The sequence below is a fragment of the Erythrolamprus reginae genome, chromosome 10 (assembly GCF_031021105.1).
Source record: "Erythrolamprus reginae isolate rEryReg1 chromosome 10, rEryReg1.hap1, whole genome shotgun sequence".
Classification (NCBI taxonomy): Eukaryota; Metazoa; Chordata; class Lepidosauria; order Squamata; family Dipsadidae; genus Erythrolamprus; species Erythrolamprus reginae.
In genome coordinates this window covers 4,750,754-4,778,692 of record NC_091959.1, presented here as the reverse complement: position 1 = coordinate 4,778,692, position 27,939 = coordinate 4,750,754, and the positions used below count along the sequence as shown (strand labels likewise).

Genomic DNA, 27,939 nt, shown 5'->3' with positions numbered 1-27,939 from the left:
TAATAGGAAAGTGAACACAAGAACAAGGGGACACAATCTGAGGTTAGTTGGGGGAAAGATCAGAAGCAACGTGAGAAAATATTATTTTACTGAAAGAGTAGTAGATCCTTGGAACAAACTTCCAGCAGACGTGGTAGATAAATCCACAGTAACTGAAGTTAAACATGCCTGGGATAAACATCTATCCATCCTAAGATAAAATACAGGAAATAGTAGAAGGGCAGACTAGATGGACCATGAGGTCTTTTTCTGCCGTCAGACTTCTATGTTTCTATTATTATTTCTGTGTTTCTCTGAATAGAATAGAATAGAATTTTTATTGGCCAAGTGTGATTGGACACACAAGGAATTTATCTTGGTGCATATAGAAACATAGAAGTCTGACGGCAGAAAAAGACCTCATGGTCCATCTAGTCTGCCCTTATACTATTTTCTGTATTTTATCTTAGCTCTCAGCGTACATAAAACAAAATATACATTTGTCAAAAATGGCATTAAGAGCATTGGAACACTTGGTTTCTCTTACTGCCTTCTGATCTGTTCCCGGAAATCTTGAAGGTATCCTTCAAAAAGATGAATAGGAGCAACGAAAACGGATTTCTGGAGGCAGCTGCCAAGGGAAAAGTTCATTTTCAGGCATGCTGTGATGGGCTAAATCTTTTTCCTTTTATTTTGTAATTTTTTAAAAAATCACCAACTTTACATCCATACACATACCACGATATCAATGTGTTACACATTTTTCCATTACAGTAATCCCTAGTTTTTCGCAGGGGGTGCGTTCCAAGATCACCCGTGAAAAACGAATTTCTGTGAAGTAAAGATTTTTTTTATGTATTTAGACTTTTAAAACCCACCCTTTGCATTAAACAGTCATTCTATAACGTTTCTCAGCTGGAATTACATGTGATATCCTACCAGTTTCTTTAATAAAGTACAATAGTACTCTAGAAGAATTTTATGACTTTTTAATGGATTTAAAATTTTCAATGGATTTAAGCCCCCTTTGAAAGCCCGTGAAGTAGCAAATCCGCAAAAGATGAACCGCGAAGTAGCGAGGGATTGCTGTATATCATAAACAAATATCCTAAATTTGCACCGTTCATATTTTTATCTCCTGTCTGTTTTCCTTCTATATTTCGTGTTACTCCAACTAAGTGGAAATAGAACTCACCGTCTCCTGGTAAATGGCCCAAACTCACCCAACAAAGCTATGTGTCTAAGGTGGAACTAGAACTCACCCTCTCCTGGTAAGTGGCCCATATGATCTAAGTATTGCCCACAAGATTATATGCTGCAACGTCCTGCCTGTCAGTGACTACTTCAGCTTCAACCACAACAACACAAGAGCACACAACAGATTTAAACTTAATATTAACCGCTCCAAACTTGACTGTAAAAAATATGACTTCAGTAACCGAGTTGTCGAAGCGTGGAACTCATTACCGGACTCCATAGTGTCATCCCCAAACCCCCAACACTTTACCCTTAGATTATCCACGGTTGACCTATCCAGATTCCTAAGAGGTCAGTAAGGGGCGAGTACAAGTGCACTAGAGTGCCTTCCGTCCCCTGTCCTATTGCTCTCCTATATCTCCTATACCTTTCTTCTATTCCTATATCTCTTCTTCTATTCTTTCATTGATATGTTCTATTACTATACCTTCTTTTCTATTCTTTCTTAGATATATTTTACTATGAGTATCTCCTCTATAACCTTCATGTATTTTACTATGTGTATATAGATATATACCCACTAAAACCCTCATTGTCTATTGGACAAAATGAATGAATGAATGAATGAATGAATGAATGAATGAATGAATGAATAAATAAATAGTCACCCAACTGCCTTTTGCACAAGGCAAAACTAGAACTCCCCCTCTCCTAGTTCCTCCAACTAAGTGGAACTAGAACTCAGCTTCCCTGTTTTCTAACCTGCTGCCTTCCCTCCTGGACCCAACCCGGAGTTAAGGGGGCTCCCCGTCCATCTTTACCGCTGGGCCGAGACCCTTCCCCTCCCCATTACCACCCCCCCCCCCCAGGCGTTTCCCTGCCCGAGTTCAAGCCCCGCCGCAGCGCCTGGTTTGCAGCGGCGCCCAGCTGGCCCGTCGGCGCTCGACGGCTGCAGCGCTTCTCGGGCGGCTTCGCCAAGCAGGAGGCCGTAGCAGGCGGGGCCTCCTCCGCCTCTGCCTCCGCCTCCAAGCCGGGACCCGGACGCCTCGGCCCGGCCCCGCCAGCCTCGCCTCCCCCGGCGGTGCGTGGGTGGGTGGGTGGGTGGGAGCGCTGGAGATGGCCGGGGCCGGCTGGGCCCCGCCGCAGCTGGAAGATTTCCTGCTGACCGAGCGGCTGGGCAGCGGCACCTACGCCACCGTCTTCAAGGCCTACCGGAAGGTAGGGAGCGCGGCACCGGGGCCTGCTCGGGATAACGGTGGAGCCTCCCCGGCCCCGGGAAGTCTACCTGGAAGGAAGGGGCAGCCGCCAAGCTTTGGGTTGTGCAAGTAAAAGGGGAGGGACAGCCGAACGAGGGGGGGATTATTACACACACACACTACGGGGTTTCCTCATGGTTGCGGTCTTGGGACCGCCCCCTTCCCACTTTGGAAATAATAATAATAATAATAATAATAATAATAATAATAATAATAATAATAATAATAATAATAATAATAATAATAATAATAAAAAATAACAACAATAGCAACAACAACGGCATCCTTCAATCTCAAAAGACCATGGTTACTAACATCATCATCATCATCATTATTATTATTAGAATACAACACAGCAAACGAGATCACTATGCTGGATTTCGTATTTTATCATCCGTCCGGCGCTTCCCAAGCACCTAGGATTATATCATGTAGTGGTGAAATATGATGATGATGATAATAATAATAATAATAATAATAATAATAATAATAATAACAACAACAACAATGGCATCCTTCAATCTCAAAAGACCATGGTTACTAAAAACATCATCATTATTATTATTATTATTATTATTATTATTATTCACAAAAAACAGTAATACATACGATACGAAACCCAGCATATGAATCTTGTTTGCTGTGTACATATGAATATGGCTGAATGGTTTTAAGACATGGGTTTTTAGGGTTGTTTCAATTTGGATTTTAGTATGATGGATTTTAATAAAATCTCATGGATTTTAGATTTTTAATTTTAAAAAGTTAAAACCATATAAAATACGCAAGGTCATTTTTGTTATATCAAAAAAGCTGGAAACTATGAAATAAAAACCTTACCAGAAAATCCCAAACTCTTTTCCCTTTCTGTCTGGTTAGAAGAACACCCGGGAAGTGGTAGCCATCAAATGTGTGAGTAAGAAAAATCTGAACAAGGCCTCTGTCGAAAACCTGCTGACTGAAATTGAGATCCTGAAGAACCTCCATCACCCTCACATCGTGGAGTTAAAGGACTTCCAGGTGCAAAGAAAGTGCGGGGGGTCTTTTTACTTAAGGTTGAAGTCTGAGTACTGGTCGTAAGCCCCGTTGATCATTGCTATTGTAGCTTGGAACGGTCAACAAGAGTCCCACAGTCGGTCTTCTCCGGGTCCCGTCAACGAAACAATGTCGTCTGGCGGGACCCAGGGGAAGAGCCTTCTCTGTGGCGGCCCCGACCCTCTGGAACCAGCTCCCCCTGGAGATCAGAATTGCCCACCCTCCTTGCCTTTTGTAAGCTCCTTAAAACCTACCTCTGTCGTCAGGCATGGGGGAACTGAACTATCCTTTTCCCCCTAAGCCTATACAATTTATGCATGGTATGTTTGTGTGTATGTTTGGTTTTAATAAGGGTTTTTAATTATTTTAAACATTAGATTTGTTATATGCTGTTTACTACTGTTGTTAGCCGCCCCGAGTCTACGGAGAGGGGTGGTATACAAATCTAATAAATAATAATAAAAATAATAAAAACAAATCAACAAATCATTATAAGTCGAGGACAAAGAAGCCAAAGCCATTTCTTAGAGCCGGGGTCCCCAATCTTTTGGACTTCAGGGACCACCAAGGTCATACTTTTAAGTCACGCAGACCACCAAATTCATAATTTTAAGTCCCACGGACCACTAATATGATTTTTTTAAGATAAATACATTTGTAGAATAATGATCAGAAAACTTCCATTTTATTAATATGAAATGGACCTATTTATCCTAACAAAATCATAAATGCTTATTTAACCATAACAAAACCTTTAAAGGTTGTGTAATTGTAATAAGATTATTCTTTGTATGATTTGTTTGTTTTGACTGTTTTTATATGTAGAAATTTTAAAAAGATTATTGTAAAAAATATTTAAAGTGGTGCAATTATTACAACGTAATTGAAGCTTATTTGATGGGGGTTTACTGATGTTGTTGGGAAAGGTGGTCCCATATTTCAGAGCTGTAGCTGTAGTCTTTCCAGGGGCCAAGATTTCTCCATCACTTTTTTTTCTCACTGATCACCAGTGGCCCATGGACCGCACGCAGGTTGGTGACTTGTGGCTGAGAGCACCACATCCTAAGACTGACAGTGCAATTCTGCACACGTTTATTCAACACTTAACTCCCACCGGGCTGGGTATTGCCTCCACAAGGACTATAAACTTGGGTGGGTGGGAGAAAGAGGTTGGCTCCATGCGAATGGGAAAGTGGATGTGCTTCTGATCAACTTGATGGAGTTTTTTCCCCCCATTCCCTCTCTTCTTTTAGTGGGACAAGGAATACATCTATTTAATTATGGAATATTGTGCCGGAGGGGATCTGTCCCGTTTCATTCGTAGCCGGAGGATACTTCCAGAAAAGGTGGCTTGTATATTTCTACAACAACTGGGTGAGGAATAAGGAGACAAACTGGTGGACTTCAACTCCCAGAATTCTCCAGCCAGCCATGCTATCCTGGCTGGTGGAATTCTGGGAGTTGAAGTCCACAAATCATAAAGTTTGCTGAAGTTGAATACTCCTGGTTTAGAGCAGTGGTTTTTTTAAGAGGGTTGAACTTCAGCTTGCAGGCTGAGGGATTCTGGGAGTTGAAGTCCACACTTCTGAAAGTTGCTGAGGTTCAGAAACTCTGGCTTAGGGAATCTAGTCCTCAAGTACAGTGGTACCTCTACTTACGAACTTAATTCGTTCCGTGACCAGGTTGTTAAGTAGAAAAGTTTGTAAGAAGCAATTTTTCCCGTAGGAATCAATGTAAAAGCAAATAATGTGTGTGATTGGGGAAACCACAGGGAGGGTGGAGGCCCTGTTTCCTCCCAGGAGATTCCTAGAGAGACCCCATGGATGCTTCTCCCCGCCTTTTCCAGCCCTGTTTCCTCCCAGGAGATTCCTAGAGAGACCCCACAGAGGCTTCTCCCTGCCTTTTCCAGCCCTGTTTCCTCCCAGGAGATTCCGAGAGAGGCCCCACGGAGGCTTCTCCCCGCCTTTTCCAGCCCTGTTTCCTCCCAGGAGATTCCCAGAGAGGCTCCACGGAGGCTTCTCCCCGCCTTTTCCGGTTACAGTTTCGGAAGCTTGGGTTTTTCTAAGTGGAAAATGGCTCTTGAGAAGAGGCAGAAAAATCTTGAACATCTGGTTCTTATCTAGAAAAGTTTGTAAGTAGAGGTATTCGTAGGTAGAGGTACCACTGTATATGGACTGTTTCTGAGTCCGTTTTCCTTTTTCCAACGCAGCTTGTGCCTTGAAGTTCCTTCACGATAAGAATATCTCCCATCTGGACCTCAAACCCCAAAATATCCTACTCAGTTCCTTGGAGAAACCTCATCTCAAGCTGGCAGGTATGGAAAGAACTGGAATGTCGGACTAAGGCTGGGCTCAACATTAAAATCCTCTTAAGTGGATTTTGCTCACAAGTAACACAATCAGTAGGGTTTGACTTTGCTATGTTGGTTGTAAATCAACATCATCTTTTAATAACCTCATAATCCCTTGCAGAGTGGAATCTGGGCAACTGAATCGAACTAGCAAAGCGTTTACTGGCCCATTGCCTTTCCCGTCACCAATGCGGAGTTTTGTTCAACAGATGTATTTTCTTTCTTTTTTTTATAATAAATTTTTATTTTATTTTGTAGCACACAAAAATTCCAATTTCAATTGAACAGTGTGTTGTCTGGATACTGATCATTTTAAAAAATAATAATCACAGTGTTTACAGCAATATTCATGACATTAATATAAATGATATTAATATTAATAACAGTAATCATACTATGTTTAACCCAGTTAACGTATCTTCCTTGTATCACTAATTCTTTCATATATTTCCCTGTTTTTGTCAGCTAGCCATTGATAAAATAAGTCCCAGGTCAGAAAAATAGTCAGTTTCTTTCTTTTCATTAAATGTAAGTGTTAAGCTTATACATATATATTCAGCGTGAAAATTGTCAATTTCCCAGAGAGGCAAATATCTGCTCCTACCTAGGATCAAACTCACAGCCTCCTGATTGTGAGGCCAGAGCTTCACCTCTAGGCCACCGCACCTTATGTTGGCCGTAAATGTGAGGAATAATCATAAAACACTTTTCGGATGGTCCCCAAATAATTGGGAAATGGATTATTGTAATGATCAGGGTTTGCAAAGCCCAAATCCAAATGGATTTCTCTGGGATGAAGGTTTTTAATTAATGCTCCCTCTTTTTCCTTAGATTTTGGGTTTGCGCAGCACATGTCGCCCAGGGATGAGAAGCATGTGCTGAGAGGTTCTCCACTTTACATGGCGCCCGAAATGGTGTGCAGTCGGCAATACGATGCTCGGGTAGATTTGTGGTCAGTGGGCGTGATCCTCTATGGTAAGATAAGATAAGATAAGATAACCTTTATTGTCACTTTTTTTCCTGGCAACATACTAGAACACATTAAAAAATGAAATTCTGATGCCTGCTCTCAATATGCTTGCATATATACACGCACACATTTGTTATGACTGCCTGTCTGTCTATCATGTATCATCTATCTCCCTCTATATCTATCATCCACATCTACAATCTATCTGTCTTCCACCCACCCACCTATCCATCCATCTATCTATCCATGTCTGTCTGTCTATCATCTACCAACATTCCCCCCCCTTGCCTATCTGTCTGTCTATCTCTCATATCTCTGTCCATCTCCTCTCTCTCTTTTTCATCTATCTATCGATCTATCAATCTCGTATCTCTATCTGTCTCTGTCTAACTATCTCCTATCACCCTCTCTTTCTCTATCTCTATCTCGTATCTCTATTTGTCTCTAACTATCTCCTATCACCCTCTCTTTCTATCATCTGTCTATATATGTATCTATCTATCTATCTATCTATCTATCTATCTATCTATCTATCTATCTATCTCGTATCTCTATCTGTCTCTGTCTAACTGTCTCCTGTCTATGTATGTATCTATCTATCTATCTATCTATCTATCTATCTATCTATCTATCTATCTATCTCGTATCTCTATCTGTCTCTGTCTAACTGTCTCCTATCACCCTCTCTTTCTCTCTATCATCTATCTGTCCATCTGTCTATCTTGTATCTATCTATATATCCCCCCCTTAGCTATCCCTAGTCAAGAGATTTGAAAGCCATGATTGTGGCTTCCTTCTCTGCAGCTTTTTTTAAAAAAAAATATTTATTTATTTATTAATTTCGTCAAGCATGTGTTAGGTAACATAAGTATAAACATGATTATGAATACATGAAATAGATAGGAATGAAAGGGAACATTAGGATAGGGATGGCAGGCACACTGGTGCGCTTATGCACGCCCCTTACAGACCTCTTAGGAATGGAGTGAAGTCAACGGTAAAGTTTTGAGGATTCGGGGAAGAAACCACAGAGTCAGGTAGTGAATTCCAGGCGTTGACCACTCTGTTAACTGAAATTGTATTTTCTGCAATCGAGTCTGGAGCAGTTTACCTTGAGTTTGTACCTATTGCTTGCCCAGGTATTATTGTGGGTGAAGCTGAAGTAGTCATTGACAGGTAGGATATCGTAGAAAGCAATTTTGTGTACTGTGCTAAGGTCAGACCGTAGGCGGCATAGTTCAAAGTTATCCAGGCCTGAAATTTCAAGCCTGGTGGCGTAAGGTATTCTATTGTCTCCCCTTTTCTATTTCCCGTTCTAGAGGCTCTCTTTGGCCGACCTCCTTTTGCCTCTAAATCTTTTGCTGAGCTGGAAGAGAAGATCCGGAGCAGCCAACCTGTTGAGGTAACCCTGCAAGGCCGCAGGTAGGGGTGCCTTAGTTGGTTGCGACGTGAGTTTCACAGCCGATCAGTTTACGGTCACAATTCAAAGTGTTGGTCATGACCTTTAAAGCCCTACATGGCATTGGACCAGATTACCTCCGGAACCGCCTGCTACTGCACGAATCCCAGCGGCTGATAAGGTCCCACAGAGTTGGCCTTCTCCAGGTCCCGTCGACTAAACAATGTTGTTTGGCGGGCCCCAGGGGAACAGCCTTCTCTGTGGCGGCCCTGGCCCTCTGGAACCAACTCCCCCCGGAGATTAGAACTGCCCCCACCCTCCTTGTCTTCCTTAAACTACTCAAGACTCATTTATACCGCCAGGCATGGGGGAGTTGGGATATTCCTTCCCCCTAGGCCATTACAAGTTATGCATGGTATGTCTGTGTGTATGTTTGGTTTTATAATAAAGGTTTTTAGGTGTTTTTTTTATTATTGGATTATTCCCTGTTGTTTTATCATTGTTGTTAGCCGCCCCGAGTCTACGGAGAGGGGCGGCATACAAATCCAATAAATTATTATTATTATTATTATTATTATTATTATTATTATTATTATTATGGGTTGTTTTATTTTACAAGTAGCTCTCCCTTTTCCTTCATTCGCGCATTCTTCTGAGAAGGGTTCCGTAGGTTTTATTATTAGCATTATTATTTATGTATTTATTTGTCAAACATGCCATTATTAATAAACAAATATTATTAAATATTTGTTTATTTGCAAACATGCACAAGATATCAGGTAAAGGTATAAACATAAGCAAAGTAAGAACAGATAAATTTATTTATTTATTTATTAAATTTGTATGCCGCCCCTCTCCACAGACTCGGAGCTGCTCACAACAGTAACAGAAAACAATATATAATACAAATTCAATAATTAGAAAGCTAAAAACCCATAGTTTAAAAAAAACCACGCACACAACATACCATAAATAAACAGTATAGGCCTGTGGAAGATATTTCAGTTCCCCCATGCCTGACGGCAGAGGTGGGTTTTAAGGAGTTTGCGGAAGGCAAGGAGGGTGGGGGCAGTTCTAATCTCAGCGGGGAGCTGGTTCCAGAGGGTCGGGGCCACCACAGAGAAGGCTCTTCCCTGGGACCCGCCAAACAACATTGTTTAGTCGACAGGACCCGGAGAAGGCCAACTCTGTGGGACCTAATCGGACAGTAACACAGAGATAGTAGTCATGCTGGTTCACTTGGGCGCACTGTTAAGGAATGAGCAAAGTGTGAGTTATCAAAGATACACTTACACAGAAGAAACAGGGAGTTCCAGTAGATACCCAGCTGATAGCCCAGAGATACGAGTAATGGTTCAGCCAGACAAACCAGATACATGAAGTGTATAAAATATTATTTTCTTTGGCAAATATCTTAGTCAAGAACAGTCCTAGTCATACACAATTAAATTAGTCAATACAGAAGGAAAAGGGGGGACATGATCGAAACATTTAAATATGTTAAAGGGTTAAATAAGGTCCAGGAGGGAAGTGTTTTTAATAGGAAAGTGAACACAAGAACAAGGGGACACAATCTGAAGTTAGTTGGGGGAAAGATCAAAAGCAACGTGAGAAAATATTATTTTACTGAAAGAGTAGTAGATCCTTGGAACAAACTTCCAGCAGATGTGGTTGGTAAATCCACAGTAACTGAATTTAAACATGCCTGGGATAAACATATATCCATCCTAAGATAAAATACAGAAAATAGTATAAGGGCAGAGTAGATGGACCATGAGGTCTTTTTCTGCCCTCAGACTTCTATGTTTCTATGTTTCTATATACAATACTATAAGTCCTACAAATACATAAGCTCTATTTATAAACTTATATACTATAAGCTTGCAAATACATAAACCGGCTTTTAACAGACAGTAGTCACAGAGAGCATAGCAGAAATAGCAGAAAGTAGCAAAAAATAATCAGAGAGTAGCATAGAGTGGCAGAGGGTAATCAGAGAGTGAGAATCATGCTTCTGGCTCCCTCTTGTGGCCATCTGCAGCATTAACTCTTAAAGCTATAGTGTTTTAATACATTTAAGCATACATTGTTAGTTTGTTTATATTTATTTATTTATTCATTCATTCAATTTTTATGCTCCTTCTCCTTAGACAGGGCAGCTTACAACATATATATTGCCAAACCCAACCAGTTATGTACATAGTACTAACAAGACTTACAGACTTCTTAGGGATGGGGTGAGGTCGACAGTAGACAATCTAAGGTTAAAGTTTTGGGGAAGAAAAAAATCTGGTTTTGCCAGATCCTCCAAGGGATCCATAGCACAAATCTGTGTCCCTTCCTCCATTGGGCTTCTCTTTTGATGGATTAAAAAGTTCCCTGGTCAGGAGTGGGGTGCCTTTAAGCCTTCACCTGCTTCTCCCACCTTTCCTGCACAGCTTCCAAGCCGGCCTCGTCTCTCCCCGGAATGCCGGGATCTCCTGCAGCGTCTTCTGCGAAGGGACCCGCAGCAACGCATCTCTTTCCAGGAGTTCTTCGCGCATCCCTTTGTGGACATGGAGCACATGCCCAGCGCGGAAAGTTTGGGGAAAGCAGTGAGTATTAGCAAGTAGGAGAGAAAGAGGGAGATGGAGAGAATGAATGGAGGAGGGAGGGAGAGAGGAGGTGAAGAAAGGGAGGGTGGAAGGAAGGAAGGAAGGAAAGAGAGGTTTTGCAGTACAGTGGTACCTCGAGATACGAGTTTAATTCGTTCCGGACCTGGGCTCTTAAGTCGAGCAGCTCTTATCTCGAACGACTTTTCCCCATAGGAATTAATGTAAATAATTTTAATTGGTTCCAGCCCTCAAAAAACTCACAAAGTTAGTCTAAATTATGCAGAAAGACATGTTTTTAATGAAGAAATGTACATGTACATATAAATGAATAATGAAGTTTCTTTCACTTAACTTGTAAACTTTCTTAAACTTTTAAATTTACATATGTTCAACTTCTCTGCCACCCAATCCTGTAGGACAGAGGTCCCCAACCCTTTTTGCACCAGGGACCGGCTTTAAGCGATCAAGAGAGGAATGGGTGAATGAATGGACGGAGGGTGGGAAGGAAGGAAGGAAAGAGGGAAGGGACAGGAACAGAGGAAGGAAGCAAGGAAACTTATGAAAGGGGAGAGTAAGAGAGGAATGAGTGAAGGGAGGGAGGGAGGGAGGGAAGAAGGTGGGAAGGAGAAAGAAAAGAAGAAATAGCGGAAGGGAAGGTAAAAGAGAGAAAGAAAAAGAGCAAGAAAGAAAGAAAGAAAGAAAGGGGGAAGGGACAGGAACAGAGGAAGGAAGCAAGGAAACTTATGAAAGGGGAGAGTAAGAGAGGAATGAGTGAAGGGATGGAGGGAGGGAAGAAGGTGGGAAGGAGAAAGAAAAGAAGAAATAGAGGAAGGGAAGGTAAAAGAGAGAAAGAAAAAGAGCAAGAAAGAAAGCTGCAAGCACCCCCCCGAGCCCCCCAGGCCGGCTGCAACCTTTTAAAACACGCGCGCCGCTTCGCAGCTGTCTCCTGAAGCCGAACGCGGAAGTTAGCGTTTGGCTTCAGGAGACAGCTCCTTGGCGCTTGTATCTCGAATTTGGGCTTGTAAGTAGAACAAAAATATCTCTCCCCTCCCAGCTCTTATCTCGAGTTGCTCTTAAGTAGAGCAGCTCTTATGTCGGGGTTCCACTGTACAGCATTGGCAGAGAAACTATTATTACAGCAGAATCTAGATGGGTCTCTTATTTGCTACAAACACACCCCGATAAATCAGACCATCAGACCAAATCCACTCCAGAGGAAAGCTAAAACTATACTGCCCCCAAAAATAAAGGGAACACTTAAACAACACAATATAACTCCAAGTAAATCAAACTTCTGTGAAATCAAACTGCCCCCTTAGGAAGCGACACCGATTGATAATCAATTTCACCTGCTCTTGTGCACATTCAACTTTGTACAGAACAAAGTATTCAATGAGAATATTTCATTCATTCAGATCTGGGATGTGTTCTTATTTATTTATTTATTCATTTGTCCAATACACAAATACATAGGAAGAAAGATAGACATGTGATAATATAAAAGAGGGTGAGAGTGAACTTAGAGGAGAGGATATATGAAAGGAAGAGAATATATAAGATAGGTGAAAGAAAAGAAAGATAATTGGACAGGGGACGAAAGGCACTCCAGTGCACTTATGTACGCCCCTTACTGGCCTCTTAGGAACCTGGAGAGGTCAATCGTGGAGAGTCTAAGGGAGAAGTGATGGGAGTTAGGGGTTGACACAATTGAGTCCGGTAATGAGTTCCACGCTTCAACAACTCGGTTGTTGAAACCATATTTTTTACAGTCAAGTTTGAAGCGGTTCGTATTAAGTTTGAATCTTGTGTTGTTGCGGTTGAAGCTGAAGTAGTCATTGAAGTAGTCATCTTTGAGTGTTCCCATTATTTTTTTGAGCAGGGTATTTTTATTGAAAGTTGCTCTAATAACAGAATCTCGCAAGCCTGATTATAAATCCATAAATATACAAATGTCCCTCCTGCACCTCCTCCTCTTCCTCACTTAAATGAATTTTAGAGGTATCTCTCTGAGCCACCTCCAGATTTTACCTGGCTGGTGGATTCTGGGAGTTGAAGTCCACAGGTCTTTGCTAGGCTGCTAAGGTTGGGCATGCCTGCTTTTGAGGAGGGCCTTCCTTGGCCCACAGTCCCTTCTCTTTAACAACTCCTTACTTTATTCCTTCATTACAGACCAAACTTGTCATGGAGGCCGTCAAGAAGGACCAAGAAGGTGAAATAGCCACCGCCCTGTCCCTTTATTCCAAAGCTCTGGAGTACTTTGTTCCTGCCTTGCGCTGTGAGTTGCCCAGTTGCTCTTTGCTTTTCCATTCCTCTAGATCAGGAGTCGGCAGCCTTAAACAAATCAAAGAGTCACAAATATGCTTCGTGAGCAAAATGGCCGTATTTTTCAGAGTATAAAACACACCTTGGTTTTGGGGAGGAAAATAGGAGGGGAAATCTCCCTACCAGGTGTTCTGTCGAGCTCTCTGGTAGAATCCTCCTAAAAATTCACAGGTACAAATTTCAGACACACACACATTTGAAAATTCAAAACAATGTTCTTTATAATGAAATTCACTTAAACCAAGTCCTCTTTTGGTATAGCAAAGAGCCCTCGTCTCCAAACAAACGGGTAATTTGTACAAGTCCCTTATCAGTTCTGTGATACTTAGCTTGCAGCTGTGAGGCAATTCACAGTCCTTCTTTCACAAAGTGAAACACACTTTGCTCTGGTTTAGTTTCAAAGCGGGGGAAAATCAGCACACAAAAAGTCAAAGTCAGTAAAACAGTCACGAAACACAAGGATCAGATAATCCTCCACAATGGCCAAACCCACAGGCTGCTCTTTATAGCAGCCTCACTAATGACCACAGCCCCACCCAACCACAGGTGGCCTCACTTTCTTTGATAATAATCTCTCAGTTGTTGCTGCCTATTCATCGCTCTCCGCATGCGTGGCTGTATCATTCACTCTTGTTCTGAATCCAAGGAGGAGCTAGATAATGGATCTCCTTCTGAGCTGTCTGCCACACTCTCCTCCTCCCTGTCACTCATGTCTTCTTGGTCAGAGGAGCCTTCATCAGCAGATTCCACGGGGAGCAAAATAGGCCTGCAGCATGTGGATGTCTCCCCCACATCCACAGTCATTGGGGCAGGAGCTGGGCCAGAGCTAACCACAACACCAGGTATTCATCAGGATAGTGTCCTTAGTCTGTTCAGGTTCAGCACATTTATTTTATAATCTCCTGGTTAGGGCTGAAAAAAACCTTATTCGGAGGAAGTAGCTGTTAGTATATGGTACAGAACCTACTTTGGGGTTGCCATATAGTAAACTAACAACGTTGGTCTATGAAAGTAAAGACTGTGTCTTTAAGAACTTTGACTGGTTGGCCATAAAGGGGCTCCAGCACCGTTCCCTTTGGGGGGAGTTTCGGTTTGTAATCTATTGTTAATATTGTTGTATATTTGTAAATAATAATAATACTGTTAATACTAAGTCTGAGTCTTTATCTGGCTAACCCACATTATCTACACCAGTGTTTCCCAACCTTGGCAACTTGAAGATATCTGGACTTCAACTCCCAGCATTCGCTGGCTGGGGAATTCTGGGAGTTGAAGTCCAACTATCTTCAAGTGGCCAAGGTTGGGAAACACTGATCTACACCCACTGCAACAACTCTGGTGATTGTTTGTTGGAGGTTTCGCACAGAGCTGCACCGAGATATACTAACAGTAGTAATGAAAACAAGCCTGCAAAGACTTAGGGGCTGGAAAAAAATTTGGAGAGAGTAGCAATGAAAAGTCCTGCAAACCAGGAAGACCCGAGAATATCGTTAGCGCTGGGGGGGAAAAGTTTCAAAAAAGCGACATTGAGAGAATAAAACTCGCCTAAATTTTCAGCCCCTTTGAGGGGGAGGGTGCGTCTTATACTCTGAAAAATACGGTAGGTTGCAAAATCAAGTTTTTGCATGACGGACTTATTTTGAGACCACCACCACCACCATCATCATCATCATCATCATCATCATCATTATTATTATTATTATTATTATGTCAGTACAACCCAGCAAACGAGATCACTATGCTGGATTTCGTATTTCATCACCAGTCAGGTGCTTCCCAAGCTGCGTGATGTAGCGGCGAATTATGTTGTTATTATTATTATTATTATTTTATTATTATTATTTATTAGATTTGTCTGCCGCCCCTCTCCGCAGAGTCAGGGCGGCTCACAACAATAAAAACAGTACAAACCCAATAATTAAAAACAGTTTAAAACCCCTTAATATAAAAAAAGCCAATCATATGTCTCATACAAACCATACATTAAAAACAGCATTATAGGCAGGCCTCGTTACGGTTCAAATCATGACAGTCTCCATGGATTTGGCCTCTGTATCTAATGCATAGCCTTGCCCTGCTCACTTCCTCATCTCTCTTGTTGCCTTCAGATGAACGAGATACCCAGCGGAAGGAAGCTATCCGATCCAAGGTGAGTTGACCACCCATTTATCAACTGACCCGATAGCTAACTGACCCCTCGCATCCTGGACACAAACCGTTTCAACTCTGACCCTCAAAACATCGCCACAGAGCACCGCACACCAAGACAACTAAACACAAGAACAGGTTTTTCCCAAACGCCATCACTCTGCTAAACAAATAATTCCCTCAATACTGGCAAACTATTTACTAAGTCTGCACTTCTATTACTACTAGTTTTTTCTCATCATTCCTATCACTCTTTTTCTCCCACTTATGACTGTAGGACTGTAACTTGTTGCTTGTATCCTTAAGATTTTTATTAATATTGTTTCCTCATTGCTTGTTTGACCCGTATGACAATCATTGTGTTGGACCTCATGATTCTTGACAAATGTATCTTTTTATTTTATGAACACTGAGAGCACCAAAGACAAATTCCTTGTGTGTGCAATTACACTTGGCCAATAAAGAATTCTAGTCTAGTCTAATAGAATAGAATAGAATAGCATTTTATTGGCCAAGTGTGATTGGACACACAAGGAATTTGTCTTTGGTGCAGATGCTCTCAGTGTACATAAAAGAAAAAGATACATTTGTCAAGAATCATGTGGCACAACACTTAATGATTGTCATAGGGGTCAAATAAGCAACGAAGAAACAATCAATATTAATAAAAATCTTAGGATACAAGCAACAAGTTACAGTCATACAGTCCTAAATGGGAGGAAAAGGATGATAGTAATGATGAGAAAAACTAGTAGAATAGAAGTGCAGATTTAGTAGAAAGTCTGACAGTGTTGAGGGAATTATTTGTTTAGCAGAGTGAGGGCGTTTGGGGAAAAACTGTCCTTGTGTCTAGTTGTGTTGGTGTGCAAGGCTTTGTAGCGACGTTTTGAGGGTAAGGAGTTGAAACAGTTTGTGTCCAGGATATGAAGGGTCAGTAAATATTTTCCCCGCCCTCTTTTTGATTCGTGCAGTATACCGGTCCTCAATGGAAGGCAGGTTGGCAGCAGTTGTTTTTTCTACAGTTCTAATCTAGTCTCGTCTATTAATAAAATTTATTTTTTAAAAAGAGGTGGCTGATAAAAAAGTAGGGGAACAGCTGGGTCCAGTGCCTTAGGCACAGATGTGCAGAATTCAGGTGGCTGATGAAGAGGAAGAACGTCTGGATCCAGTGCCTGACACATGGATGCAGAAAAGGCAGAGGAGAGGAGAGCAATGGAAATCTATGGGCTGGTCCTTGGGACGGAACAGCCACCGCTGCTAGCGAAGCCCCCGCCCCTAACTCTGGGGATAAAAAGCAGGGGGCGGAATTGAATATAAGTGACAGACAACTATCCATCTTCCAGCCGGCCAGACCTGTTAGCCTGCGAGAGAAACTTGTTGCCAGGGCTTGATTCCTAATAAAGGAATATTTTGAGTTCACATCGGAGCCATTTGTCGTGTTTGGACACCTGGGTCAGAACAGCCTGACATTTCATTTCCTCCTCTTGCCCAGGTGAGCGATTACATCTCACGCGCAGAGCAGCTCAAGGCGCTGGTGGCATCGGACAACAAAGCCCTTTTACAAAAAGGATGCCCTGGACGGGACATTTTGAAAGGTACTTTTCCAAGGGAGGGAAGTCGAACAAGGATTCGAAACAGTGTCTTGGGGGCAAGATGTAAGCCAGGATCTCCTCCCTTGGCAACCGGGACCACCTTCTGCCGCACGAATCCCAGCGACTGGTTAGGTCCCACAGAGTTGGCCTTCTCCGGGTCCCGTCGACTAAACAATGTCATTTGGCGGGACCCCAGGAGAAGAGCCTTCTCTGTGGCGGCCCCGACCCTCTGGAACCAGCTCCCCCCAGATATCAGAGTTGCCCCCACCCTCCTTGCCTTTCGCAAGCTCCTTAAAACCCACCTCTGTCGTCAGGCATGGGGGAATTGAGATATCCCCTTCCCCCTAGGCTTATAGAATTTATACATGGTATGCTTGTTTGTATGAGTGGTTCTTTAAATTGGGGTTTTTTAAGATTATTTTTTAATATTAGATTTGTTACATTGTTTTCTTTATTGTTGTTAGCCGCCCCGAGTCTTCGGAGAGGGGCGGCATACAAATAAAATAAATAAAATAAAATAAAATAAAATAAAATAAAATAAATAAAATAAATAAAATAAAATAAAATAAAATAAAATAAAATAAAATAAAATAACTAACTAACTCCTAGAATTCCCCAGTGCTAGGGAATTCTGCAAATTAAAGTCCACAAGCTTCAAATTTTGACTGGGGAATTTTGGGAGTTGAAAATCTACAAGTCTTTTAAATTTGGCTGGGGAATTCTGGGATTTGAAGTCCACAGATTTGCCTGAGGAATTCTGGGAGGTGAAGTCTGCAAGCCTTAAGGTTGCCAAGGTCAGAGACCCTCGGAGCTTAGAAGACCTCCAAAGTCCCTTCCAGCCCCATGATTCTATGATAAAGAAGGATCTGTTGCGAAAGATGCCCGGTGTCCATCCTGCAGGAGTGCTGAGGGCCACCAGAGGGCGCTGCTTCACAGCCTCCCTTTCTCCAAAATCAAGCTATTTCCCCTGAGCTGCATTTACTATTTTAGGAGAGAGCTGGCAAAAAGAATAGCGTCTTGTGTTTGCATTTACATTGCTGTAGGTTTCCAAGACGGACAATCGATTTCTGGGTTGGCCAAGAAACTTTTAAAAATAAGTTTAAGTGTAAAGTGGAAGGAAGGGAGGGTGGGAGGGAGGGAGGAGAAAGGAAAGGGAGGAAACAGGGTAGGGGAGGGAGGGGGAAAGGAAGAGAGGAAACGAGGAAGTAAAGGAGGGAGGAGTGAAGGAAGGAAGGAAACGAAACATGAGAGGGGGGAGGGAGGGGGAAAGGAAGGGGGGAAACATGAGAGGAAGGAAGGAAGATGGAAGGAAGGAAGGAAACTGGGTGGGGGAGGGAGGGGGAAAGGAAGAGAGGAAACGAAGGAAAGGAGGGAGGAGTGAAGGAAGGAAGGAAACGAAACATGAGAGGGGGGAGGGAGGGGGAAAGGAAGGGGGGAAACATGAGAGGAAGGAAGGAAGATGGAAGGAAGGAAGGAAACTGGGTGGGGGAGGGAGGGGGAAAGAAAGAGGGAAGGAAGGAAGGAAAGGAAGGAAACAGTAGAGGAGGGAGGGGGAAAGGAAGAGAGGAAACGAAGGAAAGGAGGGAGGAGTGAAGGAAGGAGTGAAGGAAGGAAGGAAACGAAACATGAGAGGGGGGAGGGAGGGGGAAAGGAAGGGGGGAAACATGAGAGGAAGGAAGGAAGATGGAAGGAAGGAAGGAAACTGGGTGGGGGAGGGAGGGGGAAAGGAAGAGAGGAAACGAAGGAAAGGAGGGAGGAGTGAAGGAAGGAAGGAAACGAAACATGAGAGGGGGGAGGGAGGGGGAAAGGAAGGGGGGAAACATGAGAGGAAGGAAGGAAGATGGAAGGAAGGAAGGAAACTGGGTGGGGGAGGGAGGGGGAAAGAAAGAGAGGGAAGGAAGGAAGGAAAGGAAGGAAACTGGGTGGGGGAGGGAGGGGGAAAGGAAGAGAGGAAACGAAGGAAAGGAGGGAGGAGTGAAGGAAGGAAGGAAATGAAACATGAGAGGGGGAGGGAGGGGGAAAGGAAGGGGGGAAACATGAGGGAGGAGGGAGGAAGGAAGGAAGGAAGGAAAGAAACAGGGTGGGAAGGGAGGGGGAACGGAAGAGAAGAAATGAGGAAGGAAGGGGTGGGTATAGTGACGCAGTGGTTAGAATGCAATATATCAAGCTCACTCTGCCCACTGCCACCAGTTCGATTCTGACCCGCTCAAGGTTGACTCAGCCTTCCATCCTTCCAAGGTTTGGTAAAATGAGGAACCCGGATAGTTGGGGACAATGTGTTGACTCTGTAAACTGCTTAGCGAGGGCTGCGAAGGGGGATATCAGCCTAAGTGATATCGCTGTTGCTGTTACTCATCTGCAACCCATTTCCCCCCCTCCTTTCGTTTTAGAGATGTCCAGGAACAAGCCTCGTCTTTCGGCTGCTCTGGAGGTAGCATCTGCTGCTGTGGCCAAGGTCAGCTGCCAGGGGGGACGGGGAAGGTTGCCTTGGTTGAACTCAGGAACACGCAGGGACTCTGTGCTCCAAGTGAGAAGGAGCTGCTGCGCTCCCAAATGAACAGTGTCGTGACTTCTGGGGTTGGGGCAGGCTGCAGGAGACTTAACACAAGAACAGAGCTGGAAGTCTTCTAGTCCAGCCCTCTGGTCAAGCAGGAGACCCTAGACCATTTCAGACAAGTGGCTGTTGAGTCTCTTCTTGAAAGCCTCCAGAGATAAGGAAGGGGGGAAGGAGGGAGCGAGCGAGCGAGCGATGGAAAGGAGAGAGAGAGAAGGGAGGGAGGGAAGGAAGGATGGAGGGAATGACCTCAGAGATCAGATAGCTGTCCAGACTCTTCTTAAAAACCTACAGTGATGGAGCACTCTCAAATTTGGAAGGAAGGGAGGAAGGAAGGAAGGAAGGAAGGAAGACCTCACAGATCAAATGACTGTCCAATCTCTTCTTAAAAATCTAAAGTAATGGAGCACTCTCAAATTTGGAAGGAAGGAAGGAAGGAAGGAAGGAAGGAAGGAAGGAAGGAAGGAAGGGACCTTGCAGATCAAATGACTGTCCAATCTCTTCTTAAAAACCTAAAGTGATGGAACACACTCAAATTTGGAAGGAAGGAAGGAAGGAAGGAAGGAAGGAATGGACCTCGCAGATCAAATGACTGTCCAATCTCTCCTTAAAAACCTAAAGTGATGGAACACTCTCAAATTTGGAAGGAAGGAAGGAAGGAAGGAAGGAAGGAAGGAAAGAAGGGACCTCGCAGATCAAATGACTGTCCAATCTCTCCTTAAAAACCTAAAGTGATGGAACACTCTCAAATTTGGAAGGAAGGAAGGAAGGAAGGAAGGAAGGAAGGAAGGAAGGAAGGAAGGAAGGGACCTCGCAGATCAAAAGACTGTCCAACCTCTTCTTTTAAACCTCCACCCCTTCCACCGATTCTTTGTTTTCACTGTCAACAAATGTCTCCTTTGTTCCTTCCAGTCCTGCCTTCCGAGGTCTTGTAGAACAAGCTGCTCTGAAGCTCCTTGAATTGTCCTTCAGCCTAAACAGGCAAAATAATACCGCCAGATGTTGTAAGGATGTGCTAAGCCATACGTGGAAGGGGAGAATTTGTTCAGTGGGCTGTTATATTTTGCTCTTAAGTCCTGCCAGCCAAGACCTCACACACAATCACACACACACACAAACTACACACAAACACACAGAGCTTGCGTGCCTTTGCAGTCCGCTCGAGTGCCAATGCGTTCACAGAGGAATGGATGTATCTGTGGTCCCTCCTTGAACCCAGCATGGCATGAAGAGATCCGATCGTTTCTGCTTCCAAAAATCCCCTGGCTTTAATTTTATCCAGTGACTCCACATTTTGCCAGGGGGCGAAGGAGGAGGGGGGGAAAACACCCCTTTTCTTTCTCCATACCTTCCCCCCCACGCAGATCATTGCCTGGCCTCCCTGTTGGATTCAAAGTGGGGGTGGGGTGGGGTTAATTCATATAAAGATGGGAATATTTGTAACTCAGGACCGAAATCAGGGGGGTCCTTGGTGCTTTCTGAGATGGATGAGATTGTTCCCTGGCAGACGCTTCAGGATCCAACTAGATACAGTGGTACCTCTACTTTTGAACTTCATTCGTTCCGTGACCAAGTTCTTAAGTAGGAAAGATTGTAAAAAGAAGCAATTTTTCCCATAGGAATCAATGTAAAAGCAAATAATGTGTGCGATCGTGGAAATCACAGGGAGGGTGCAGGCCCTGTTTCCTCCCAGGAGATTCCTAGAGAGGCCCCACGGAGGTTTCTCCCCATCTTTTCCCGCTCTGTTTCCTCCCAGGAGATTCCTAGAGAGGCCCCACGGAGGTTTCTCCCCATCTTTTCCCGCTCTGTTTCCTCCCAGGGGATTCCTAGAGAGGCCCCACGGAGGCTTCTCCCCATCTTTTCCCGCTCTGTTTCCTCCCAGGAGATTCCTAGAGAGGCCCCACGGAGGTTTCTCCCCATCTTTTCCCGCTCTGTTTCCTCCCAGGAGATTCCTAGAGAGGCCCCACGGAGGCTTCTCCCCATCTTTTCCCGCTCTGTTTCCTCCCAGGAGATTCCTAGAGAGGCCCCATGGAGGTTTCTCCCCATCTTTTCCCGCTCTGTTTCCTCCCAGGAGATTCCTAGAGAGGCCCCACGGAGGCTTCTCCCCATCTTTTCCCGCTCTGTTTCCTCCCAGGAGATTCCTAGAGAGGTCCCACAGAGGCTTCTCCCTGCCTTTTCTGGCCCTGTTTCCTCCCAGGAGATTCCTAGAGAGGCTCCACAGAGGCTTCTCCCCATCTTTTCCTGCTCTGTTTCCTCCCAGGAGATTCTTACAGAGGCCCCACGGAGGCTTCTCCCTGCCTTTTCCAGTTACAGCTTCGGAGGCTCGGGTTCGTAAGTGAAAAATGGTTCTTGAGAAGAGGCAAAAAAATCTTGGAACACCCGGTTCTTATCTAGAAAAGTTCGTAAGTAGAGGCGTTCTTAGGTAGAAGTACCACTGTAGCATCATCAGAGGTAAAAGAGAGTGGAGTTTGTGGAGCAGGAAGAGCACTGTGGGATCTCTGGTGATCTCTGAGTTTGAATGTTTGCATGCAGAATTTTCATTACCCAGCTACGTAACATTCATCATCCTCTCTCTCTCTCTCTCTTTCTCTCTCTCTCTCGTCTCCAGGAAGAAGAAGGCAAGGAGGACAGTGAGACTCTGGAGCTGTATCAGCAAAGCTTGGGCGAATTGCTGCTGATGCTGGCTGGTAAGTGGCCGGGATGAGGCAGGAGGAGAGGAGAAAAGGGCTGCAGTGGTCAGTGGTAGAACCTTCCCCAAGATGGCGCCTCGGTGAAATGCTTTCAAATGGTCTCTTTATTTTCTACGGCTGGTTTGTACCTGGACGATCATTATGTGCTGTACCTTATGATTCTTGGTAAATTCCTTGTGTGTCCAGTCACACTTGGCCAATAAAAGTCTAGTCTAGTCCATTCCATTCCTTAGTCTAGTCTAGTCCAGTCCAGCCCGGCCCAACCCACTCCATTCCACTCCATTCCTTAGTCTAGTCTAGTCCACTCCACTCCACTCCTTTTTTTATTATTATTATTTTGAAAAAAAATATTTCCAAATATAATACAAGGTACATAGAATACATAAAACATTACATCCAATAAGGAAAAGAGGAAAAATAATAATAAATAAATAAATAAACCTATATATTAAAATAAAGGCGTGTACAGGATCAGTATCTATATTCTTCCGAAACTGTGTAAATTTTCTTTAGATTCAGTAACAATTTTTATCAAAAAAGAGAGGGGGGGAAAGAAACAGTTTGGTTTTTTTAGACAATCAACTCATTTAGTAAATCATAACATTATCTTACTTGCTCTTTTTGTTTTCATCCACTCCATTCCTTAGTCTAGTTTAGTCCACTCCATTCTATTCCTTATTCTAGTCTAGTCTAGTCCAGCCCGCCCCAACCCACTCCATTCCATTCCATTCCTTAGTCTACTCTACTCTACTCCTGTTGCAAACAGGGTTATCATATCAGTGGTGTCAAGCTTGATTTTGGTGCCTAGGGTCCTGGGGGATGTAAAGGGCAGAGGGAGGGGAACTAAGCCAGTCCTCTCCTCAAACACCTTTTTCTTCTGTTTCCCCCCCCTCCCTAAATCCAGTGGAACCTGCAGGAAGACGACGAGAACTACTACACGCGGAGGTACATTGAGGCTCAGTTGCAATCAGAACATAGCTGGGGGGGGGGCCTTGGAGGCTCAAGCAGGAGGGTCTCTCCCAGTGATGGCGAACCTTTTTATCCTCGGGTGCCGAAAGTGCATGCACGCACGCTATTTCACACACTCAAGTGCCCACACCCATAATTCAATGCTGTCCCACCCCCCATATATGTCCGCACAATCCCCCTCCCCGCTCCCCCATTTCCCAATTTTATGTGGCCAAGAATGTCCAGTTTCCTTTTGGGGGGGAAAAGCGCCATTCAGTGATTGACCTTGTAGACACCAGGTATACGTACAGTTTGCGTTTATTTATTTATTTATTTATTCATTTGTCCAATACACAATACATATGGAAGAGAATAGACAAGAAGTAATACATATACAGTGATCCCTCGAGTTTCGCGATCTCGATCTTTGCGAAACGCTATATCGCGATTTTTCCACCCGATGACATCACTCTCTTCCTTTCTCATCTTTCTTTCTCTCTCTCTTTCTCTCTCTTGCTTCTTCCTCTCTCACACTCTCTTCCTCCCTCTCTCATCTCTTTCTTTCCTTCTCTCTCTTTCTCTATCTCTCCCCCTCTTGCTGGCGGGCGGCGGGCAGCGGGCGGGCGAGCAGGGGCATCAGCGAGGAGCCGGGGTTTCCCCTTTGCGTGGGCGGCTGGGAAACCCCGATCTTCGTCTGCTCGCTGCTGCTGCGCCGAGCAGATCAGCTGCTGGGCGGCCGAAGGAACCTTCCCTGGGTCTTCCCCCTCTTGCTGGCGGGCGGGGCGAGCGGCGGGCATCAGCGAGGAGCCGGGGTTTCCCCTTTGCGTGGGCGGCCGGGAAGACCCAGGGAAGGTTCCTTCGGCCGCCCAGCAGCTGATCTGCTCGGTAGCGCAGCAGCAGCGAGGAGCCGGATCGGGTTTCCCCTTTGTGTGGGCGGCGGGGAACGCAAACTCCACCATCTACGCATGCGTGGCCATAGAAAAAAAGGGCGCGCATGCGCAGATGGTGTTTTTACTTCCGCAACCCTACATCCCGAAAAATCGATTATCGCGAGGGGTCTTGGAACGGAACCCTCGCGATAATAGAGGGATCACTGTAAAGATAATATGTAAAAATAGAGGAGGAGATATATGAAAGGAAGAAAATATATATGATATATGAGATAAAGGAAAGACAATTGGACAGGAGACGAAAGGCACACTAGGGCACTTATGCACATCCCTTACTGGCCTCTTAGGAACCTGGAGAGGTCAGTCGTGGAGAGTCTAAGGGAGAAATGTTGGGGGTTAGGGGTTGACACTATTGAGTCCGGTAATGAGTGCCACGCTTCGACAACTCAATTGTTGAAGTCATATTTTTTACAGTCAAGTTTGGAGCGGTTCATATTAAGTTTGAATCTGTTGCGTGCTCTTGTGTCGGCGCGGTTGAAGCTGAAGTAGTCATTGAAGTAGTCATCTTTGAGTGTTCCCATTATTGACTGGTAGGACGTTGCAGCATATGATCTTGTGGGCAATACTCAAATCGTGTTTTAGGCGCCGTAGTTCTAAGTTTAGCAACGGTGGGGTCTCCGATCACTTTCATGCTGGGCCAATGGGCTTCCCAAGGGCTCCTTGGCGCATTGAGAGAGGAACGGGGCTGACCCGATAGACCCAGAGGTCAGTCCAACCAAGTTCTTCCGACGTTCTTCAGGACCGATCGATAGATGACAATTCAAGGGCCCTTCCTGTCATCCCAATTCTCAGAAGGATTTGCAGATGATTAAAAAGGGAACGGCTAAAACGGGAACTTTGTGTTTGTCTTGGCAGATCCAGACTCTGATGGGCCGGGCAGAGTATCTTAAAGGACAGATAAAGGTATTGTGGGGAGGGGCAGCTACCCGGCAAAGGAGGAGACACCTCCAAACTTTGAGCAGAGGTGGTTGGGAAAATAGGTGCGGTGGTATGGGCGAGTTGGCAGAAGACCCAAGCCTAGGAAAATGGGAAGGCCTGAACTCAGATCTTAAAGTCAGTTGGTCCTGGAACTCTTTTCTTTGCAGATCAAGGAATCACAGTGGGAAGCTGAGTCCCTCGGAAATGAGGCCCTGTCGGATTCTGTGAAAAACTGTGAGTATGGTCCCTTTTCTTTTCCTTCCTTCCTTCCTTCCTTCCTTCCTTCCTTCCTTCCTTCCTTCCTTCCTTCCTATTCTCATCCCTTTCCTCCCCCTCCTTCTCTTCTCATAATCTTCCTTCCTTCCTTCCTTTCTTCTTTCTATCCTTCCTTCCTCCCTCCCTCCTTTCTCATAATCTTCCTTCCTTCCTATTCTTATCACTTTGCTTCCTTCCTCCCTTCCCCCTCCCTCTCTTCTCATAATCTTCCTCCATCCCTTCCACAGTGCCTCCCTCCCTTCCTTCCTTCCTTCCTTCCTTCCTTCCTTCATTTTCTTATCCTTTTCCTTCCCCCTCCTTCTTTTCTCATAATCTGCCTTCCTTCCTTCCTTTCTTCTTTCTATCCTTACTTCCTCCCTCCCTTCTCATAATCTTCCTTCCTTCCTATTCTTATCACTTTGCTTCCTTCCTCCCTTCCCCCTCCCTCTCTTCTCATAATCTTCCTCCCTCCCTCCCTCCCTTCCTTCCTCAGTCCCTCCCTCCCTCGCTCTCTTCCTTCCTTCCTTCCTTCCTTCCTTTTCTTATCTTATCATTTTCCTTCCCCCTCTTTCTCTTCCCATAATCTTCCTTCCTTCCTTCTCCCTCCCTCCTTCTCATCATTTTCCTTCCTTCCTTCTCTCTCCATCCCCTTCCTTCCACCCTGCCCAGTCCTCCCCTGCTTGTCAGCAAACCAGTTAACACAGAGAACCAGGTGGGGTAGTAGCGAAGCCACCTTGCTAGAACCCAAAAGATCACGAGTTCTAGTCCTGCCTTAATCACCTATCCCCCTGGGTGACTTTGAGCCAGTCCCTCTCTCGCTGCCTTCGAGCGAAGAAGGCATGAAACCCCTTCCATGAAACCTCACCTAGAAAACGCAGCGACTGATTCTGGCCCTTACCAGGAGGGGAAAAAAATAAATTCACTGACAGAGGTCAATTCGGAGCCACCCATTTTTAACGTCAGCTTTAAGATTTGCTAAAACTAATCTGAAATTCTCATTGTTGGGGTGCTTTTTTTTAAAAAAAAAAAAATGATTTCATTTCGGGCTTAATCCAAATTGCTTTCCCCCCTCCCCTCTTCTACCTTTTTTGAACGGATTCATTTCAGACTTAATCTAAATTCCTTCTTTCCTCCCCCTTTTTTTTTAGCGTGTACTTTACAGTGAGACGTCGCCAGGAAGCTTCTATACTTCAAGCAGCGAGCTGTGTGAACAATCCGAATTTACACCCCAATTTGGGGACAAAAGAGTTGCTCGCCCTAGAACCGTGTCCCTTCTGCGGATTCAGAGGGATGGCGCAAACTCTGGGGATCCCCGAGGTTTTGTAGACGGTCAATCTTGGCAGGGGCGTGATTTCTCTTTTGCCGGTTGGCAAAACTGAATTGAAGCGAGTAACCTTGGAGCAGGAGTTCCCCAAACTTCGCAGCGTTAAGACTTGTGGACTTTGGCTGGAGAATTCTGAGAGTTGAAGTCCACAAGTCTCCAACGTCGCCGAGTTCGAAGGCTTCTGCCTTAGAGGACGTAGCAAGCATTTTAAAAAAGCAGGGAGTAAACTCAGGGGTACTATTGCTGAAGTTGCGTAGTGTATACCGTTAAGTAGTAGACAATCCAGAACCAGATGTTTACAATTGGGGAGTGGGGGGGCAGGAGGATTCTCCTGTTTGTTATCCTGACGGAGGGAAGATGGAGAATCTTCGTGGAGAAATGTCTTCATAAACTATTTTCTAACACCCGCAAGAGTGTTTGTTCTTTTATTCAACATTGGGGAAGTTGGGCGGAACAGTTGGGGGGGACTGGAATAATTTAACAACCGGTTCTCTGGCTGGGTAGGCGTGGCCAGTTGGTCATGTGACTGAGTGGGTGGTGTCGCTCATCACACCCAGCCCCTCCCTCCGGCCCCTCCCCTCAAAGGCAGAGGTAGGATTCAGCCGGTTGTGGCTAATCTCACCATTGACTGGCCCCACCCCTGCCCAATTTTGGATTGGGTTTTTTTTGCCATTTTCAGGCCGTTTTTGTTCTGTCTCAGCTAGAGAGGCCCCACGGAGGCTTCTCCCCACCTTTTCCGGCCCTGTTTCCTCACAGGAGACTCCTTCAGAGGCCCCACGGAAGCTTCTCCCTGCCTTTTCCAGTCCTGTTTCCTCCTAGGAGATTCCTAGAGAGGCCCCACGGAGGCTTCTCCCCGCCTTTTCCAGTCCTGTTTCCTCCCAGGAGATTCCTAGAGAGGCCCCACGGAGGCTTCTCCCCGCCTTTTCCAGTCCTGTTTCCTCCCAGGAGACTCCTTCAGAGGCCCCACGGAAGCTTCTCCCCGCCTTTTCCAGTCCTGTTTTTTCCTAGGAGATTCCTAGAGAGGCCCCACGGAGGCTTCTCCCCGCCTTTTCCTACCCTGTTTCCTCCCAGGAGATTCCTATAGAGGCCCCACGGTGGCTTCTCCCTGCCTTTTCCGGATACAGTTTTGGAGGCTCGGGTTTGTAAGTGGAATATGGTTCTTGAGAAGAGGCAAAAAAAATCTTGGAACACCCGGTTCTTATCTAGAAAAGTTCGTAAGTAGAGGCGTTCTTAGGTAGAGGTACCAACTGTACTTCACTACGTAACTGAACTCCTTAGCATGGAGTAGGATGTCTAACTCCTTAGCATCTGAGAGTTTTGTCAATGCCTGGAAATCCCAGGTTGTCTCTCCGTCCCTCCCTTCATCCCCCTCTTATCTCTCTCTGCATCTATCACATCTGTCTGTCTGTCTATCATCTATCTCTATCATGTCTGTCTATCTATCTATCTATCATCTAT

The 27,939-nt window shown here is 44.7% G+C and overlaps 1 protein-coding gene across 1 annotated transcript; it reads left to right on the top strand.

Moving 5' to 3' along the window:
* The first annotated feature begins 2,081 nt into the window (after positions 1-2,081).
* Positions 2,082-26,892, top strand: ULK3 (unc-51 like kinase 3). Its single transcript, XM_070762992.1, has 16 exons — positions 2,082-2,394; positions 3,312-3,452; positions 4,721-4,841; positions 5,677-5,781; positions 6,649-6,792; positions 8,107-8,189; positions 10,625-10,780; positions 12,950-13,055; positions 15,211-15,251; positions 16,743-16,845; positions 19,233-19,297; positions 22,005-22,083; positions 22,991-23,031; positions 24,840-24,887; positions 25,070-25,136; positions 26,306-26,892. Exons 1-16 carry the CDS (start codon positions 2,293-2,295, stop codon positions 26,320-26,322), a joined length of 1,419 nt encoding a protein of 472 aa, XP_070619093.1. The 5' UTR covers positions 2,082-2,292; the 3' UTR covers positions 26,323-26,892.
* The last annotated feature ends 1,047 nt before the right edge of the window (positions 26,893-27,939 follow it).